This window comes from Hypanus sabinus, chromosome 23 (assembly GCF_030144855.1).
Source record: "Hypanus sabinus isolate sHypSab1 chromosome 23, sHypSab1.hap1, whole genome shotgun sequence".
Classification (NCBI taxonomy): Eukaryota; Metazoa; Chordata; class Chondrichthyes; order Myliobatiformes; family Dasyatidae; genus Hypanus; species Hypanus sabinus.
Window position 1 is genome coordinate 9140988 of NC_082728.1, and position 17732 is coordinate 9158719.

The following is a 17732-nucleotide window of genomic DNA, read 5'->3' on the forward strand; positions in this document are numbered from 1 at the left end:
AAACAAAAATTTTGATGCTTCAGACTTTACATTTGACCATTAGACATAAAGCAGAATTAGGCCTTTCAGCCTATCAAGTCCTCTCCGCCATTCCATCTCAGCTGATTTATTATCTCTCTCAACCCCATTCTCTTGCCTTCTCATAACCTTTGTCACCTTCACTTAACAAGAATTTATCAACTTCCACCTTAAATATATCCAATGACTCTGCCTCCACAGTCATCTGTGGCAATGAATTCCACAGATTCACCACCCTCTGGCTAAAAAAATCCTTCTCCTTCCCACCCTACCCCCAACTTCTTTATAGGCCTCTGCCCCCTCCTTCTTCAGTCCTAATGAAGTGTCTCGGCCCAAAACGTTGACTGTTCGTTTCCACGGATGCTGCCCAACCTGCTGAGTTCCTCCAACTTGTTTGTACGTGTTGATTTGACCACAGCATCTGCAGTATACTTTGTGTTTACTTGATGGCAGCTTGTTTAGTAACATCTTCAACTGAAGCACAGCTATGAATAAATTTTAGCATTTGCATTCATATGCAAGGTTAAAGCTAACAATATCTGGTTGTGCATAATTAAAATAAATATTTATCATGTGATTAGTTCTCTGAAGTGATTTGGATTGTCAGTCTAGCCCAGACATGGGCAAACTACGGCCCACGGGCCATATGCGGCCCGTTAAGCTTTTTAATCCAGCCCGCAGAACTTGATGAAATTATATTAATAAACCTTGTTAACGTTTTTTCCCCGCAATTCTGGCGTTTTCCCAATAGATGACGCACTCTATATACATTGACCTTTGTTGAGGTGCAGCGTATTACTCCACATTTGCGCTTTACTCTTTGTTCGGCTCGACCTATTTGTGTGAACAGGCGTTCAGCGTCATGAACATCAACAAAGCCAGCCACAGATCCAAGTTAACTGACCAATACCTCAGATCCAACCTGAGAATCGCCACAACAAAAGTAAATCCAGACTTTGATGCGCTGGCTAAAAAGGGAGACCAACAACACTGTTCCCACTGAAATTAAAAATAAGTTTCTTCGTTTTGTTATGTAAAAAATGCATTTGAAAATATTTTTTTCAATAAGCCTTACATGTTACATGCCATTTCTGCTAAGTGATGGACATGAGTAGTGCGCAGGTGCACGTATGTTCTCAAAATAAAAAATGCGCTCCAGATAACGCGCTCCGCATACTGGCGCGCTGTCATTGTTCTGTCTTTGTACTGGTCGTTATTGAGTTTTGGCACAGGGGACAATTGAATAAGAAGGAGCAGGACAAGTAGACCTGCATCTCCTACCGTTTTTGAAATAAAGACAGTCAGGAGGAGAGTGATGATGATAATATCTTGAAGGATAACAGAATTTTCAGTGCTTTAAAATAATAACTGTTACTATTAAAAAAGCTGTATTTTATTCATTTAATTTTCAGTGTTTTAAAAGACATTTCAATAAATAGCTAAATACCATGGGACTTCAAAGACAGATATTTTGTTGTAATGCATTTGTTCATTTTCAATTGAAATTAAAGCACATGTTTTCTACATATCCCATGATATTTTATTTTCTCTTATGAGGTGTATTACCAAAACACTCCGTCCATCTGCTCCTGGTCCGGCCCCCCTGTCAAATTTTAGAACCCTTTGTGGCCCACAAGTCAAAAAGTTTGCCCACCCCTGGTCTAGCCCTCTTTTTAAGTACATTGGTGCACAAGGTTTGTCTTTCTGCAGTGTACATAATGAGTACGTACCACTAGCTGCTGTAGTTGATGAGAAAGTTCCCACTGAAGTAATTTCAAATGTATGAGTGTAACGCCACATGTCCTTCATATATTTACCTGAAAGTTATTTTGAACACAAAGTTGAGAAGGTAGTTAGAGTAAAAGAATTACATTAACATTTCTGTTCTTCTTTCCCACTGATTAAACACTAATACAGCATTGCTGTAAATTTTGCTTTTAAATGGATTTATGTGCAGCACCATCTTGTGGATCATTTCCTGGATCGAGCCTGTGTCCAACCTCTTGGAATTCCTGGTGTTCTATTGTATTGAAAATATTTTCAAATGCTTTACATTTATGTGCCATGAAGTGAATCTTCCCTTCCTTTTTTTTTCTGTTGAATTTCTCCTTTTAAAAATTTAGATTCTGTTCTGGGACAGTTTCATGGTATTGTGCACCAATGTAGCATTTCCCTTTCGGTGTGACCATTTGCTGGTGGAGATATTATTTTCTCAAATTCCATTTACTATTGATTTCCAGCATCTTGTTCACCAACTGATTCCCAGTCAAACTCTAATAACGCAACACAGTCTGGGATTGAAAATGGGAATTTGCTGGGTTAGCTACTCATCAATTTGGAAAACTTGACTTGTGTTTCTCGTGAAGTCTTTTGAATTTGACTTCCTCAGTTCCTTTATGGACAACTATACTGCCTCACCTTGGTATGTAGTAATTAAATCCACAGGGTTTGATGAGGTGTCCCTTTGGACTTTGTGCGAGGCCAGTGTAGAAATTGCATAGGCCGTGGCAAAGATATTTGAACCTCCTTGGCCACTAGTGAGGTGCTGGAGGGCTGATGTATAGCTCATCTTGTCCTGTTATTTAAGAAAGGCTCAAGAATAAGAAGGGAAATTACAGGTCAGTGAACCTGATTTTTCTGCCACCCATCCTGTACCAGTGGCAATTTATAGTAGCCAGTTGATCTACCACCCAACACGTCTTTATGATGTGACAGGAAACCAGAGCAGCCAGGAGGACATTGAGTCATCGCAAGGAGAGCAAGCCAGCTCCATATAGACAGCCTTGAGATCAGGATCAAACCCTGTTCACTGGAGTTGAGGCAGCATCACTACCTGCTTTGCCACTGTGCCACTCTTTACTGTGATTAATTTTATTCATTCAGTAGAGGTATCTCTGCCAATCCAAAGATTGGCTGTTGCCAAGTAGAGGTATTTTATACTAGTTCTGCTAATATTTCTGACAATTGCAGACTAATTTGTAGAGTTTGAATGATTTTTTTATTGAAGGGCTTCAGGTCTGTGCCCAAAATAATTACACTCTGTAGCTATTAAACTGTCTTTCTTTATGACCCTGTGTGTTTTTTGAAAAAAGAAAGAAACCTGACCTTAATAGATAAATGACCTGAGCACCAAAACTTACTCTGCAGAACAGTTGCATCCTCAGATTTGCTCCGTGATGTCCACTTTTATAAAGGTCATTTAAAAAGGTGTTTTTTTTTCTTCCAGGGAATGGCTCTACCTTTTATCTCATGAAATGTTGAACCCATACTACGGACTGTTCCAATACTCCAGGGATGACATCTATACATTACAGATCAACCCAGATTCTGCAGTCAATCCTGTAAGCACAAGTTTTTATTTAATTGATTGCCTTGTCAATCCCACTGTGGTGGTTTGTTATTTCTCAACATCATGAAGTGAATAGTAAGTAGACCAAATGTACTGCTTGTAATCGCTATATGTGGTCCAATGAGATTACATTGAGAAAGTGCAAGTGGAAAGAGTTGGATTAGTCTTGAAAACCCACAGGTCTATGTACATATGTGTCTTGGCTTTTAGTAAAGTGTTCCTCTAGTAATTGGCTGTTGATGGACAAGAGTGGAATGAAACTTGTGTTCCAATGAGAGATTATATTTCAAATTTTAAATGTAATGACGTAGAAGGAAAAAGCTTAAACATTTATTAGATTTAATAATGGTTTGAAGAGTTTTTGGTAAATTGGATCAGTGTACATCAGGTAAAAATTTCTTCATCTTTAGATTTCTTCTAGTTATGCTAATCCTGAGTTGGCTTGGTGCTCTAACTTGCCATGTTTAGTTAGTTTGATGAGTCTTAGATGGAAAACTTAATTTAATTGTATGGTTGTTTCATCTTTGTAAGAGGAGAAAAGGGATCTATGTTAATAAACAATGCAATAGAGGAATAATGCTTTGTAACACCAAGGTGGTGTTAGTATCCAGCATTTGGGGGGGGGGGGGGTGGCACAGGAACATAGCAATTAGCATAACTCTGTTACATTGCCAATGACTTGGATTCAATTCCACCGATGCCTGTAAGGAGTTTGCATGTTCTCCCTGTGGCTGCTCTGGTTTCCTCCCACATTCCAAATATGAGGGTTAGTGGGTTAATTAGCCAAATGGGTATAATTGGGCAGCACAGCCCTGTTGTGCCAGAAGGACTTATCAATGTATCGTGCTTTACCTCTGAATATATAATTAAACATGTCTCGGGTACAAAAGAGAGCAAGTGAGTCGGTATAATCTTAATAAATACATTTGTGTTAGCAGCAAATTAATGAAAGTGTTATTATGCAGTTGTTTATAAATGTTTTTGTGTTGTTGGTAAAGCTATCATTTATTATCCATCCCTAATGAACCCTCAAGTACTAGTGATGATAATAAACAATCTTGAATCTGGAAGTTGCGTGTTTGCCAGGGCCATTGAGTTAGCCATATTGATTCATATTCAGATTAATTACTACATGTCTATCGAAATGCGTCATCTGCGTTAACAACCATCACAACCCAAGGATGTGGGTTGTGGGACAGCCTGCAAATGTCACTTCTAACACCAGTGTGGCATGCCCACAGCATTCAACAAAGCAATGTAAGCAACAACAACAGCAGCAAAACAAGCCACTTTCCCATACATGTACAGATGAGCGTCCAACCCCAGGATTGGCCACCTCCAGAGTCTTTGTCCCCAGACTCTCAGATATCAGGCTTTAAACCTCCAGTGTCTGGCCTGGGCTCACATATATCAGCCTCCACCTTCTGGACACACTGACCCTGTGGCTTTGAACTTTGAGCCTGCCAACTGTGGTCTTTAACCTTCAGGCTAATATAGACTCTGTTCTGAAGGGTCTGAGTGATAAAGATGGATTTCAGTGGTGAACAATAGTTATCAGGTCAGGCAGCAACTGTGGAAAGAAAAATAAGAATCGACACTTCAGATCTGATTGAGGGTCTTCAACAAATGCTTTACCTACCACAGATGCTGCCTGATCTCCTGTATGTCTGCATCATTTTCTAGTTTTGTTTCTGATGTCCAGCATCTACATTTATTTATATTTCCTGTAATAGATTTCTTTATCTGGAAATGTTAATGGTCACTATCACCAATGCTAATTTTTGTTCCAGATTTAATTACTTTGTTAAATTTACATCCCCCATCTATGGACCTTGAACTTGTCTCTGTAAATTAGTAGTCCAGGTCTTTAGTTATTAGTCCATTAGAAAATGCTTTCCTGCCATTATTCTTAAGGGGATAACCTTTGAGATTGCAGCATTCTCTCAGCAAAATTCTGCATTGTCAGCTTGAGATGAGTTGTATTTAAAGAAAAACAGGCATTCATAACCTCAGGACATCAAATATTTCCAGATACCTATGATGCGTGACCATGGTTATGATTGAAATAAAGTGATGGTCAATTGATGTGCTCAGCAAATAATAATAAATTAATTGCTGTTTGAGGAAAACATTGCTCAGGGCGTTGGTGAAGGTTTACCTGTGACCATTTAAACTAGTAAAGTGGAATATTTCCTCTGTAAGCTGTCTTTGCAGGTAAGGACCATTTCCAACAGTGCACCATTCCCTCATTATAACATAGTAATTTTTACAGTGGAATGTAACAGATGCTCGTGGCTGATACTTTATACAATATTTCTGTCATTACAGTGACAGACCTTGAGGTTTGCTAGCACTAATCAAATAAAAACCTTTGCTGTTTTAATCCTGATTATTGTATGATTGAAATATCACACTTTGGATAACATCCACTTCCAGTGACATCAACAACAGGAAATTAATTGTAAATTGCTGTGTCAAAGTATGGGGTGTCCAAAGAGAGGTTGCAAAAAAAAAAGCCTACTTTCCTATGGTATCCTGTCAGCTGGAAATATAAATTGTTAGCAATTATTTAACAATGGCTAAGGGTGAAAGGTGAAATATTTAAGGGAAACCTGAGGAGGAACTACTTCACTCAGAAGGTGGTGCAAGTGTGGACCGAACTGCCAGCAGAAGTAGTGGATGTGGGTTTAATTGTAAGATTTAAGAGCAGTTTGATAGGAGAGATATGGAGGGCTACGGGGCATGTGCAGGGTCGATGGTCTGATAGAGGATTAAAAATATGCAGGTGTTTTATATAATCTCTTCTGTTCATGAGTGTTTTTAAAACCTCCCTTATTTTCACTACCCTTTTCTTATCCTTCTGCCTTCCTTTGCACACTGACCACCCCCATCATCCTTTCTTGCAGTAGACCTTTAAATCATGCTGCACAGAAATCGTTACCATGAGCCTCAAGTGATATTCTACTGAGGAAACCAGTGTGTTTAAATTTGTTCCATGAGCATTTACATTGCATTGCAGGAATTATGTTCAGTTTGTCCATTTGGGATTTGAAATGAAAACTTTTCATTTTAACTGTTCATTTGTTGAATTAAATATTTATTGGCAGCCTTAAATCTGAGTTTTAAGTCAGAACTATATTAAAGTGCAACTTTATATTGACCAGGACTAAAAATAATTCACATTTTATTAAAATGGCTGGCTAATAAACCTGATGGTTTCCATTATAATCCCATGCAAATTTTGCAGGTGAGATTGGAGTTCTGTTGCAAATTAAAAGGAGAGTCTTCCATCGCAAAGTCAGCATCTAAGAACATATTTGTGTGTGGAAATATGTGCAGCAATTTAGTCCAATAGTTTGGTGAATCATTTGTAATGTGTGAACTTGGGTATTTCCTTCCAGTAGATTGGGAGCATAAGAAATCTGAAGGAGAAAGAAAAACAAAATTAAAGGAGATTACTGTATTGAATTAATATTTTTACATGAAATATGTTAATATATTTTGTGTATTATCTGATTTGGTTTTGGAAATTCATTTTCATTCCTAACCACTCCTTATGCAGCTTGTGATCTTTTCTAAACTGAATGGACTATCCCAGGCAGTTCATATGGTGAAAAGTATTGAATTGCTTACCTGATACCCTACTCATTGATTTATGAATGAAAACTATAAGGTCATGGTAGATGCTTCTATTACCAGCCCATTGAGAGGCTTACTTGCACCTCCAGGAAAGGAAAATGGGTGTTTACAGAATTTCAATTACATTTACAATCCTTTCAATTCCAAAAGCATTAAATACCCCTTGTCATTTATATTAGAGACCTGAAGCAAGGTCAGTGTGGCTAGATCCCACCATTTACATCTAAGGATCATGTTACTGTGGTTTTTAAATGTCACAGCTTTTGACAGTATTTTAAATTCTCTAACATAGGATAACAATATCTTATAAATAAAAATAATAGTTTTGAGTTTTACTGTTTTTTAAAATAAGAATAATGAGGTTTGTAGTGAACATTTAATTACTTTTTAATCTTTAAATTAGCATGCACAGTTCCTAAAATATGAGTATGTTTACTGCCATGCAAAATTTACAAAGTTTTTTCTATTATATATCGGACTGTAATGGATTTTATATAAAAGAACGTACAGATAGTTTTTTGAGTCCACATAAACAATACCTTGTAAATGAAAAATTATTGTTGTAATATGAGAATGTCTGGGAGTTTCAGAGTAGGCAATAAGGTGGTGGAATAGATAGTGCTTTGAAAATATGGTACCTTGCGTGCATACTTAACAAGAAATCCTTTATTTTTATACAGTTAAAATGCAAAATCCAACCTAATTGTCTGTAATATTTATTGACGATAGATTTGATTAAGAATTCCAACTGTATCTTAATTGAAGAAAAAATATTTTGAGCACAATCTGACTGCTGTATTTATTTTTATATCCCAATCAGGAGCATTTGTCTTATTTCCATTTTGTTGGTCGGATAATGGGGATGGCAGTGTTTCACGGACACTACATTGACGGGGGCTTCACTCTGCCCTTCTATAAGCAGTTGTTGGGAAAGTCCATCACACTGGATGACATGGAGTCTGTGGACCCAGATCTACACAACAGCTTAGTCTGGATTCTGTACGTACACCATAACTTTACACTGAATACCACTTTGCTCCCTCAGAATGGACAATAGTTTAAGTAAATCAGTTCAACTGTCATAAGAAGTAGATCAATAAAAATATTCTGGGACAGATTGCAAAGAGATTCAAAGCTCAGTTGAAGTGCTGTCAGTACTAAAATCTTGCAAGTGCAATGACATTTAAAATAAAAGGGTTTTCATGCATTACTTTCACCTTGAGACCTGGTAGAAATGATGTAAGTCCCACTCAGAGTGGTCATTTCTAGGTGATATAAGCATGAGTATAAGATGATAATGAGACATTATTTTGATATAGTTTTGGCTGAGAACTCACGAGCTCAAACTCACTTTATTCATCGTTCATGGGGCAGCTGCACATGATGCATAGTTGCTACAATTAGCCTGTCCTCCAAGGGAGGGTCAAATCAGATCAAATATAAACAACTTGTTTGAATTGTTTCTCTATGAATATTTGATTGTTTTATTGGAATTTAATCACTGAGTCCACTGTCTAGAAGTTGTTCATTAATGTCCTTTTAAAATCAGTGAACATAGTGGTCAGCTGGATATCTTCCACATCAGTGAGAAAAGTAAATAATTTTATAAGTGATGTTTTTCAGGCAAGTTGTGAAATATTTATTTACTATTGCTTTGAGGAGTCAGTTAAACTTCTGTAAAAATAAATGCAGTGCTTACTACTTAATAAATGTGTTTGACATTTGAAGTACAAGACAAAACATAGAAACATAGAAAACCTACAGCACAATACAGGCCCTTGTGCCCACAAAGTTGTGCTTAACATGTCCCTACCTTAGAAATTACTAGGGTTACCCATATTTTTCTAAGCTCCATGTACCTATCCAAAAGTCTCTTAAGACACCCTATTGTATCCGCCTCCACCACCATTGCTGGCAGCCCATTCCACACACTCACCACTCTCTGCATAAAAAAAATGCCCCTGACATCTCCTCTGTACCTACTCCCCAGCACCTTAAACCTGTGCCCTCTTGCGGCAGGCATTTCAGCCCTGGGAAAAATCCTCTGACTATCCACACAATCAATGTCTTTCATCATCTTATACACCTCTATCAGGTCACCTCTCATCCTCCTTCGCTCCAAGGAGAAAAGGCCAAGTTCACTCAAACTATTCTCCTCATAAGGCATGCTCCCCAATCCAGGCAACATCCTTGTAAATCTCCTCTGCACCCTTTCTACGGTTTCCACATCCTTCCTATAGTGAGGCGACCAGAACTGAGCACAATATTCCAAGTGGGGTCTGACCAGGGTCCTATATGGCTGCAATATTACCTCTTGGCTCCTAAGTTCAATTCCACAATTGATGAAGGTCAGTGCACCGTATGCCGCCTTAACCACAGAGTCAACCTGCACAGCTGCTTTGAGCGTCCTATGGACCCCAAGATCCCTCTGATCCTCCACGCTGCTAAGAGTCTTACCATGAATGCTATATTCTGCCATCATATTTGACCTACCAAAATGAACCACTTCACACTTAACCTGGGTGGAACACCATCTACCACTTCTCAGCCCAGTTTTGCATCCTATCAATATCCCACTGTAACCTCTGACAGCCCTCCACACTATCCACAACACCCCCAACCTTTGTGTCATCAGCAGACTTACTAACCCACCCCTCCACTTCCTCATCCAGGTCAGTTATAAAAATCACGAAGAGTAGGGGCCCCAGAACAGATCCCTGAGGCACACCACTGGTCACCGACCTCCATGCAGAATATGACCCGTCTACAACCACTCTTGGCCTTCTGTGGGCAAGCCAGTTCTGGATCCACAAAGCAAGGTCTCCTTGGATCCCATGCCTCCTTACTTTCTCAATAAGCCTTGCATGGGGTACCAAAGTCAGGCCTTATATTATTCTGTTATCTTCCAAAGTTTATAAGGAACTTTGGAAGGCAGTAAATAAAACCAGTAGTTAAAACAATCTGAATCAGTTCTCTTAATTATCTGAATGTTGTACAAGTTTTGTTTCAGATACTGGGTGAAGTTAGTACCTTATCTGAGACATGGATAGTGAAACACAGTAGTGAAGCATGTATAGAATTAAAAATAATAAAGAAAGCACAAACATGGAACAGTAACAGTCTAGTAAATCTAATATACTGTATTCTATTTATTTAATGTTCTCCAAATTACTGCTTTACAATTAGGGTAGATTATTATTATTCAACATATTGGATCAGACCCTGATGGCCTTGTATCTCCACGCAAAATCACCTCTGCATTCTTTATCCTGCTTGCCCAAAGTATTTCTGGCTCTAGTGACGTGGTCTGGACAGCCTCAGAGCCTTCAGTTTAGTGAAGGACCATGAGCCTTGAAAAGCTTTGACAAGCAACAATCTCCCCCTCTCAACTTCGCCAGCTCTCAAAGTGAAAGAAAGATTTTAAATGGTTGTGGAATAAACAGTTGACATTTCAGGCCAAGACCCTTCATCAGGACTCAGGGTCTTGGCCAAAATGTTGACTGCTTATTTCCTCCTAAAGATGCTGCCTGACCGCTGAGCTCCAGCATTTTGTGTGTGTAGCTTTGGATTTTCAGCATCTGCAGAATCTCTTGTGTTTTAAATGGTTGTGTCATTAGAACAAAATTTGCAATTTAGACATTTTAATTAATGGTCTGCTTAATAATACTTAGGAATGATGATCAACAAGATCCATTCTGTTGATAAAGTTGCAACAGAGGTTGTGTTAGCTATCCAGAAGAACCGGACATTTCTTTTGTCTGGAAGATACTTAATCTCTTCATCAGTTGGTAATTCATAAAATGTACTATCAAAGGTATTTTTAAGCTATTTTGGGTGTTTTTCTTCCATTTAGTGAAAATGACATCACAGGTGTCTTGGATCACACGTTCTGTGTAGAACACAATGCCTACGGAGAAATCATTCAACATGAACTGAAGCCGAATGGGAAAAGCATCCCTGTAACAGAAGAAACCAAGAAAGAATACGTCCGGTAAGAGATGCCACAGGTTTTCCCAGTTTATTGCAACTTCATTACAATATTCTTTCATTATTTCCTTCCATAAACAAAATAGAACCAAACCAGCTTGGTTAAAGAGTTTTTTTTTCCAGTGCAAATTTTTATAATTAAGTGCACATAACCGTATTCCTGGGTAGTAAGGAAATGTAAATATCTATATTTAAAAAACGCTTTTCTCCCATGAGTACCTGCTTAAGGATACATCTGTCAGTACTGTGAGCTCATGCCTGGGTAATTTCACAGAGTCAGCAAATGTCTGATCTCAACTGAAAAATGTATTTATCACCATTACTGGGTTAGCTTTCCCTCTGATCTGACCCATTTTGTAAATTTTTGGGTTGTGCTGTACAATGTTGAAAATTGAAGAATGTAAATGATATTGTTCTTTTTTATTTTAAAAAAAAGTCTGGAACAGTGTTTTTAGCCATAATATTAGTCCAACCTATTGAGCAGCTGAACTGCTCCCTTACAGTCTGTAAATGCAAAATGTGCTCATGCACTCAGGCCATAGACAATAAGACACTCGATCAGAATCAGGCCATTCAGTCAGTCAAGTCTGTTCCACCATCCCTTTCAAACCCATTCTCCAGCTTTCTCTACATATCCTTTGACGGCCTTACTAATCAAGAACCTATTAACCTTCGCTTTAAATATACCCAATGACTTAGACTCCCCAGCAGTTTTTGGCAATGAATTCCACCAATTCATCACCCTCTGGCTAAAGAAATTCCTCCTCTTCTCTGTTATAAAGTGATATCCTATTCTGAGGCTGTGCCCTTCGGTCCTAGACTTCCCCATTGTAGATAATACCCTCTCCATGTCCACTCTATCTAGACCTTCTGATACTTGATAGATGTCAATGAGATCTCCCTTATTCTTCTCCACTCCAGTGAGTACAGGCCTTGAGCTTTGGTTCCTTTTCAATTTTTTCAAGTTTTCTATTTCCTAATTATTTTTTCAAATGCTTTTTATGTTTTTAACTTTGGATTTGCTTTGTCCTTTGCTCTTCTTCCCTCTTCCTCATCCCTACCCTGTATCAGGTCCCATAGGTTTCTGTGTTTGCTGGATAAGCTCTTGGCATTAATTAATGAGCGGGAGTGATGATGATTTTTGGGAAGTGTAGGAAGATGGGAATACAGTGAAAGAATAAAGTTCACTTGGGTTCCATGGACCCTTTGCTTAATGGTAGGGGCCCATGGCATAATAAAGGCTGAGAACCCCTGGCAGTTAGGACAATGCTTTCAATATGGTTTGTTTCAAGATTGTTTAATGTCATTTCCAGTACAGAACTGTAAAGGAGAATGAAATAATTGTTACTCCGGATCCTATGCAGCCCAAAAAAAAAACACAGTAAGATAAAGAACACCAGACTAAAAAAACACTGAATATAAATGCATAAGAATGTTTATATACATTGTGTGTCCATAAAATGACACTAGGCACAGGAGTGTTTGAACACATACATTAAGCTTTACAGCGCCAGTGATCACCATAAGGAGCATGTACATTCTCCCTGTGACCGTGTGGGTTTCCTCCATGTGCTCCAGTTTCTTCTCGCGTTCCAAATACATATGGGTTAGGGTTAGTCAGTTTTGAGCAAAGCATTTGTTTTGCTCCTTACTGGGTGCTTATGGCAGCCATTTCTAGCGTCCCTCCAATCTTAGATCAGCAAATTGAATACTGTTTAGAAATCAAAGATCCAGCACCTTCACATGGCCCTGCTCCCTGGTATCTATCAATTTCTTCAGCTGAGAAGTTAACCTTTTAATTTGCTTTCTGACCTTTAAAATAAGCAAAGATCCAGAGACTGCTCAGATGGTACTGATATGAAAAAGCTGCCTGTGGTTCAATCAGTTTCTCCATAGCTGAGATAAGAAGAGCCCAACCTTGCAATTAACCTTGCTGTAAAAATATTGCAGAATCAGCATCCCTTCTGAAATGCACTGGAAGAGTAAAGGAATGGAAATTCCATGATTTTGTAACTAGATGAGAATTCTGAAGTCTGGACAAATGTTCCAGATTCCAGAGTTCAAATTCCTCCTTGGCACTGGAGAATTTTAAATTCACTTTACGATTTTGAATGTGAAACCATCAATAACCAGCATCAGTAATTGTATCTTGAAACTCTCTTCACAAATCCACAACTCTCTGGAATTCTGATTCTTTGTTAAGCATTTCTGCCTGAATGATAGAGAACTGGACAGTACTTGCAGCACTTGGGTTTGTAAGTGGCAAGAAACATCTGTGCAAATATCTGTCAGGTACCAACCATTACGAGGGCAATGGCATTGCCATAGTAAAATTCCCCCACAATCAATATTATTGGGTTACAGTTGAACAACAATCTAATTGAATTAATAATGGGAATGCAGTTACAAGAGCAAGTTAGAGGCTGGTTATTATGTAACCCCCAAATCCCCACCATCTACAAGGCAAAAGTCAGGAATGTGGCAGAATATTTTTGATTTGGGTGTGTGACTGCAATTCTAACAACAGTAGAAGGTTAAGTCTAAGGCAAAACATTCTATTAAACATTTAGTCTCAATATCATCACAGTTCTGTTGATAACCAGTGATAAGATCTACCAGAGCTAATTGTCAAGACATCTTCAGTAGGGCTTTCCAAATGTATGGTTTCTACTGCCTCAAAAAATAGGAACAACACTTGCTAAGAACACCTACACTTTCCATTCATGTTATACTTCAGCCTGGCTTGGAAATATTGTCAAAATACAATAGTTGTTTAACAATGCTGGGGGAGGATCTTCATCATACATACTATGTATGTCTCACTGCCATCTTCTCAAGAACTATTAGAAATGGGCAGTAAGTACTGATATTGCAAGTGATACCTAGTGTGAAAATAAACATTCGTAGATGTATAAGCTCATAAGCAGTCCCTTTGGCCTGCCTTATCCATGTTTGCCTGTGCTTGACTGATATCCCTCTAACCTTTCCTAACCATGAATCTATCCAAATACTTTTTAAGTGTAATTGTACCTGCCTTTATCACTTCCACTGGCAACTCATTCCATATACCCACCACCCTAACTTGAGAAAATGTTTCCTTGAATAGGCTCTATGTCAACTGGCGGTTTCTACGAGGTATTGAGGCCCAGTTTCTGGCTCTGCAGAAAGGTTTCAATGAAGTGATCCCACAGCATTTGCTGAAAACATTCGATGAGAAGGAACTGGAGGTGAGTTTTTAATATGTGATATGATACATGATACTCACTTCATACTTTTTAAATTTGTATTGTAAATGATCTTATTTGTTAATTTATTTGTGGTAATATTACTTTGTGTTGTGTATGAGTTGTATGTACTGTGTCGTGCTCCGGAGGAACATTTTGTTTGGTGGTATACATGTGTATAGTTGAATGACAATAACCTTTAACACTAGTCCTATTCCTGAAAATATGAACTCTTTTATACAGGCTTTGTCCGTATGAATGTGGCTTACAGATGAACTGAACTTACATAGATCATAAAACTTGACCATTTTAGATTTATGTTTGAACTGTGTGATCTCTCCTATTAATTCTGAAATGGTCACCCATACCCATGTCCATCTGTGATGCCCTTATTGTTGTCACTAGGCATTTGCGCATCTATCATCTATCCTTTCAACTTCAAAGTTAAATCAAATTGAAGCTGAAAGGGCAGAATCTGATAAAGTCTACTCTTGTATTGTTCTGCCCTCTCTTAAAACTCAGGAGGAAGTTTTGAAAGCATAAACTAAAACAGGCAGCTGAAACGATTTGTAACACAGTGTATGAATATTGGTTTCTTGCTATTGTTTATATCACGGCAGAATGAGGTAGTAAAATTTCTAACATCTATCGAGTATGGAAATGATGGGTGAGGTTAGCAAAATTAAAGTAGGGTTCTGAAATAAAAATAGAAAATGCTAGAAACACTCAGCTCAGGCAGCATCTGTGGAAAGAGAAATGAAATTCAAAATTGGGGGAGAGTACATAGAACATTACAGCACAATACAGGCCCTTCAGCACACAATGCTGTGCCTTTTAACCTACTCCAAGATCAATCTAATGCTTCTGTCCCACAAAACCTTCCATTTTTCTATCATCCATGTTCCTGTCGAAGAGTTTTTTAAATGCCCTTAATGTATCTGCCTTTCCACCAGCAGCACATTCTATACACCCACCACTCTTTAAAAAAAACCATCTCTGACAACCCCTGCCCCCATCCTCTCCTCCCAATCACCTTAAAATTATGCCCTCTTGTATTACTGTTTCCACCCTGGGGAAGAAGGAGCAGGTTGTCCACTCAATTTATGACTCCTATCATCTTATCCACTTCTGTCAAGTCACTTCTCCTGCTGTCCAGAGAGAAAGCTCTAGATGGCTCAACTTATCCTCATAAGCCATGCTGTCTAATCTAGGCATCATCCTGGAAAATGATCTCTGCACCCTGTCCAAAAGTTACACATCCTTCCTATAATGAGGCAACCAGAACTGAACACAATACTCCAAATGCGGTCCAACCAGGGTTTTACAGAGCTGCAACATTGTGGCTCATGAATTCAATCACCCTGACTAATGAAGACCACATATCATATGCCTTTGTAGCCACCCTATCAACAAAAGAAAATAAATTAGATTTAAGTTGCAGGGAGCATGGAGAGGGATGGATAGAATGAAGGGAATATCTTTGATATGTTGAGAGGAGGAATACCATGCAAGAGTTCTTAAAATCGTCTTGACAGGTTAATGAGGGCACTTATAGAATTTATAGGAGTTGTGAAAGTGAGTCTTCAGAGTATGTCTGGCCATGCTAATGGAGAGACAAAAGGTGATGCCATGGAAAAGGCCAGTAGCAAGGTGACCCAAACAGTCCTGTGAGGAATAGTTGTGCTTTCTCCAGTCTACATTGGTGTTCCCAGTGTGGTTCCCGCTGCACTGGGTACACCAGACAGACAGATTGGATTACTCCTCCCTGATGAATCTACAGGGCTGTCTCATTTTCCATCTGTCTGTGGCCTCCTGCAATGTTAAAATGAGACCCCGTGTCATTTTGAGGAGCCACCCCTCGTCTTCTGGTCAGTTTTCAGCCCTTTAGGAATCAAAAACAAATTCCACTGTTTAGGGGAACTGTGTCTGGACTAGCCATTTGTGCTGTACGGAATATCTGTAAAATTGCCTTAATTTTCTTCTGTTAACACTGCCTGTCCTGATCCCCACCATCCCCAATTTTGCTATCCCTTTGCATTCTCATTCTCTAACTGTTCTTGTTATAACCCATTGACCGAATGACCTTTACAACATATCCCAATCCACCCCAACCCCATCTTGTCAGAGGAATTCCCCTTCATCTTGTACATCCTTCCTGCTTTCTCTTTGAAAGTTCAAAATTATGTAATATGTCCTCACTTTTTCCAGTTCCAACAAAGGGTTTTTGACCTAAAATGTTAATTCTTTCATTCTCCGTGGCTACTGAATGATTGCAGCATTTTCTGTTTTTATTTCAAATTTCAGTTAAATTGTTTTATTATTATCACATCTACCAGAATGCAAAAACCATCAGCTTCAAGGGCAGCTTCTATGCTGCTGTTAAGAAGTCTATTGAATGGTCCCCTATTACAAAAAAACAGAATCAACCTCAACCTCATCTGTATGAATGGCACACAAACAGAGATTTTCAGAGATCTCTGTGCGTGTGCCATTCAAACAGATCATTTCATTCCATCAGTGATGAGGCAGTACAAAGTAAAACAAATAAAAATACAGAATAAAGTGTTACAGATAAAGTACAGGCAAACAAGGTCATGATGGGGTAGACTGTGAGGTTGATGCTGTCTTTTTGTAATAGGGGACCATTCAGTAGACTTCTTAACAGCAGCGTAGAAGCTGCCCTCAGGCTTTTGCATCTTCTGCATGATAGGAGGAGGGAAAAGGGATCATGTCCGGGAAGGGTGAGGTCTTTGATCACGCTTTACCAAAACAGTGAGAAGTGTAAACAGAGTCTATGCAGCAGGGGCTGGTTTCTATGATCTGATTTGTTTCCATGACTCTACAGTTTTTTGCTGTCCCAGGGATCTGCAGTTCTTTGATTTTTGAATTGGAATACTAAAGTATGTTACTATGTAGTTTTGATAGCCAGTATAACTAGGTTTGTAATGGCCTGGTGAGATTACAATGTAACTAAGTTCCCTTGCTTTTTATCCACTTTCCAGCTTATAATCTGTGGCCTTGGAAAGATTGATATCAACGATTGGAAATCAAACACTAGGTTAAAACACTGTACTCCAGATAGCAATATTGTTAAGTGGTTTTGGAAGGCAGTGGAGTCTTTTGATGAAGAAAGACGAGCCCGATTACTTCAGTTTGTCACAGGATCCTCTCGAGTGCCTCTGCAAGGTTTCAAAGCGTTGCAAGGTGAGATGTATATACTACGACTGATCATTTCTCTCTTTCTGTGTGTCTGAGGAGAAATGGGGATGGAATGGGATTCGTCAGTGCCTCAACATTATTTTGGGTTGAGGTGTGGGTTGGGATTACTGTGCAGGTTATTTGGAGTTGCTGATGTCTAATGTCTTATTTTTGCAGGTGCAGCAGGTCCAAGACTTTTCACCATCCACCAGATTGATGCTAGCCCTAACAATCTCCCTAAAGCACATACCTGGTAGGGCACATTTCTTATTTAGTTCTTTTTACCATTACAATTTTTAAAACAGTTGTACAAGGAA

At 38.7% G+C, this 17732-nt stretch overlaps 1 protein-coding gene across 1 annotated transcript in view; it reads left to right on the forward strand.

The window, feature by feature from the left end:
- The window catches only part of smurf2 (SMAD specific E3 ubiquitin protein ligase 2), a 229678-nt gene that overhangs the window by 206532 nt on the left and 5414 nt on the right, over positions 1-17732 (forward strand). Inside the window, exons 14-19 of the mRNA XM_059948311.1 lie at positions 3245-3359; positions 7827-8005; positions 10860-10997; positions 14100-14220; positions 17220-17421; positions 17593-17668. Of these exons, the coding sequence (XP_059804294.1) occupies positions 3245-3359; positions 7827-8005; positions 10860-10997; positions 14100-14220; positions 17220-17421; positions 17593-17668 (831 nt within the window). The remainder of the gene's footprint in view (positions 1-3244; positions 3360-7826; positions 8006-10859; positions 10998-14099; positions 14221-17219; positions 17422-17592; positions 17669-17732) is intronic.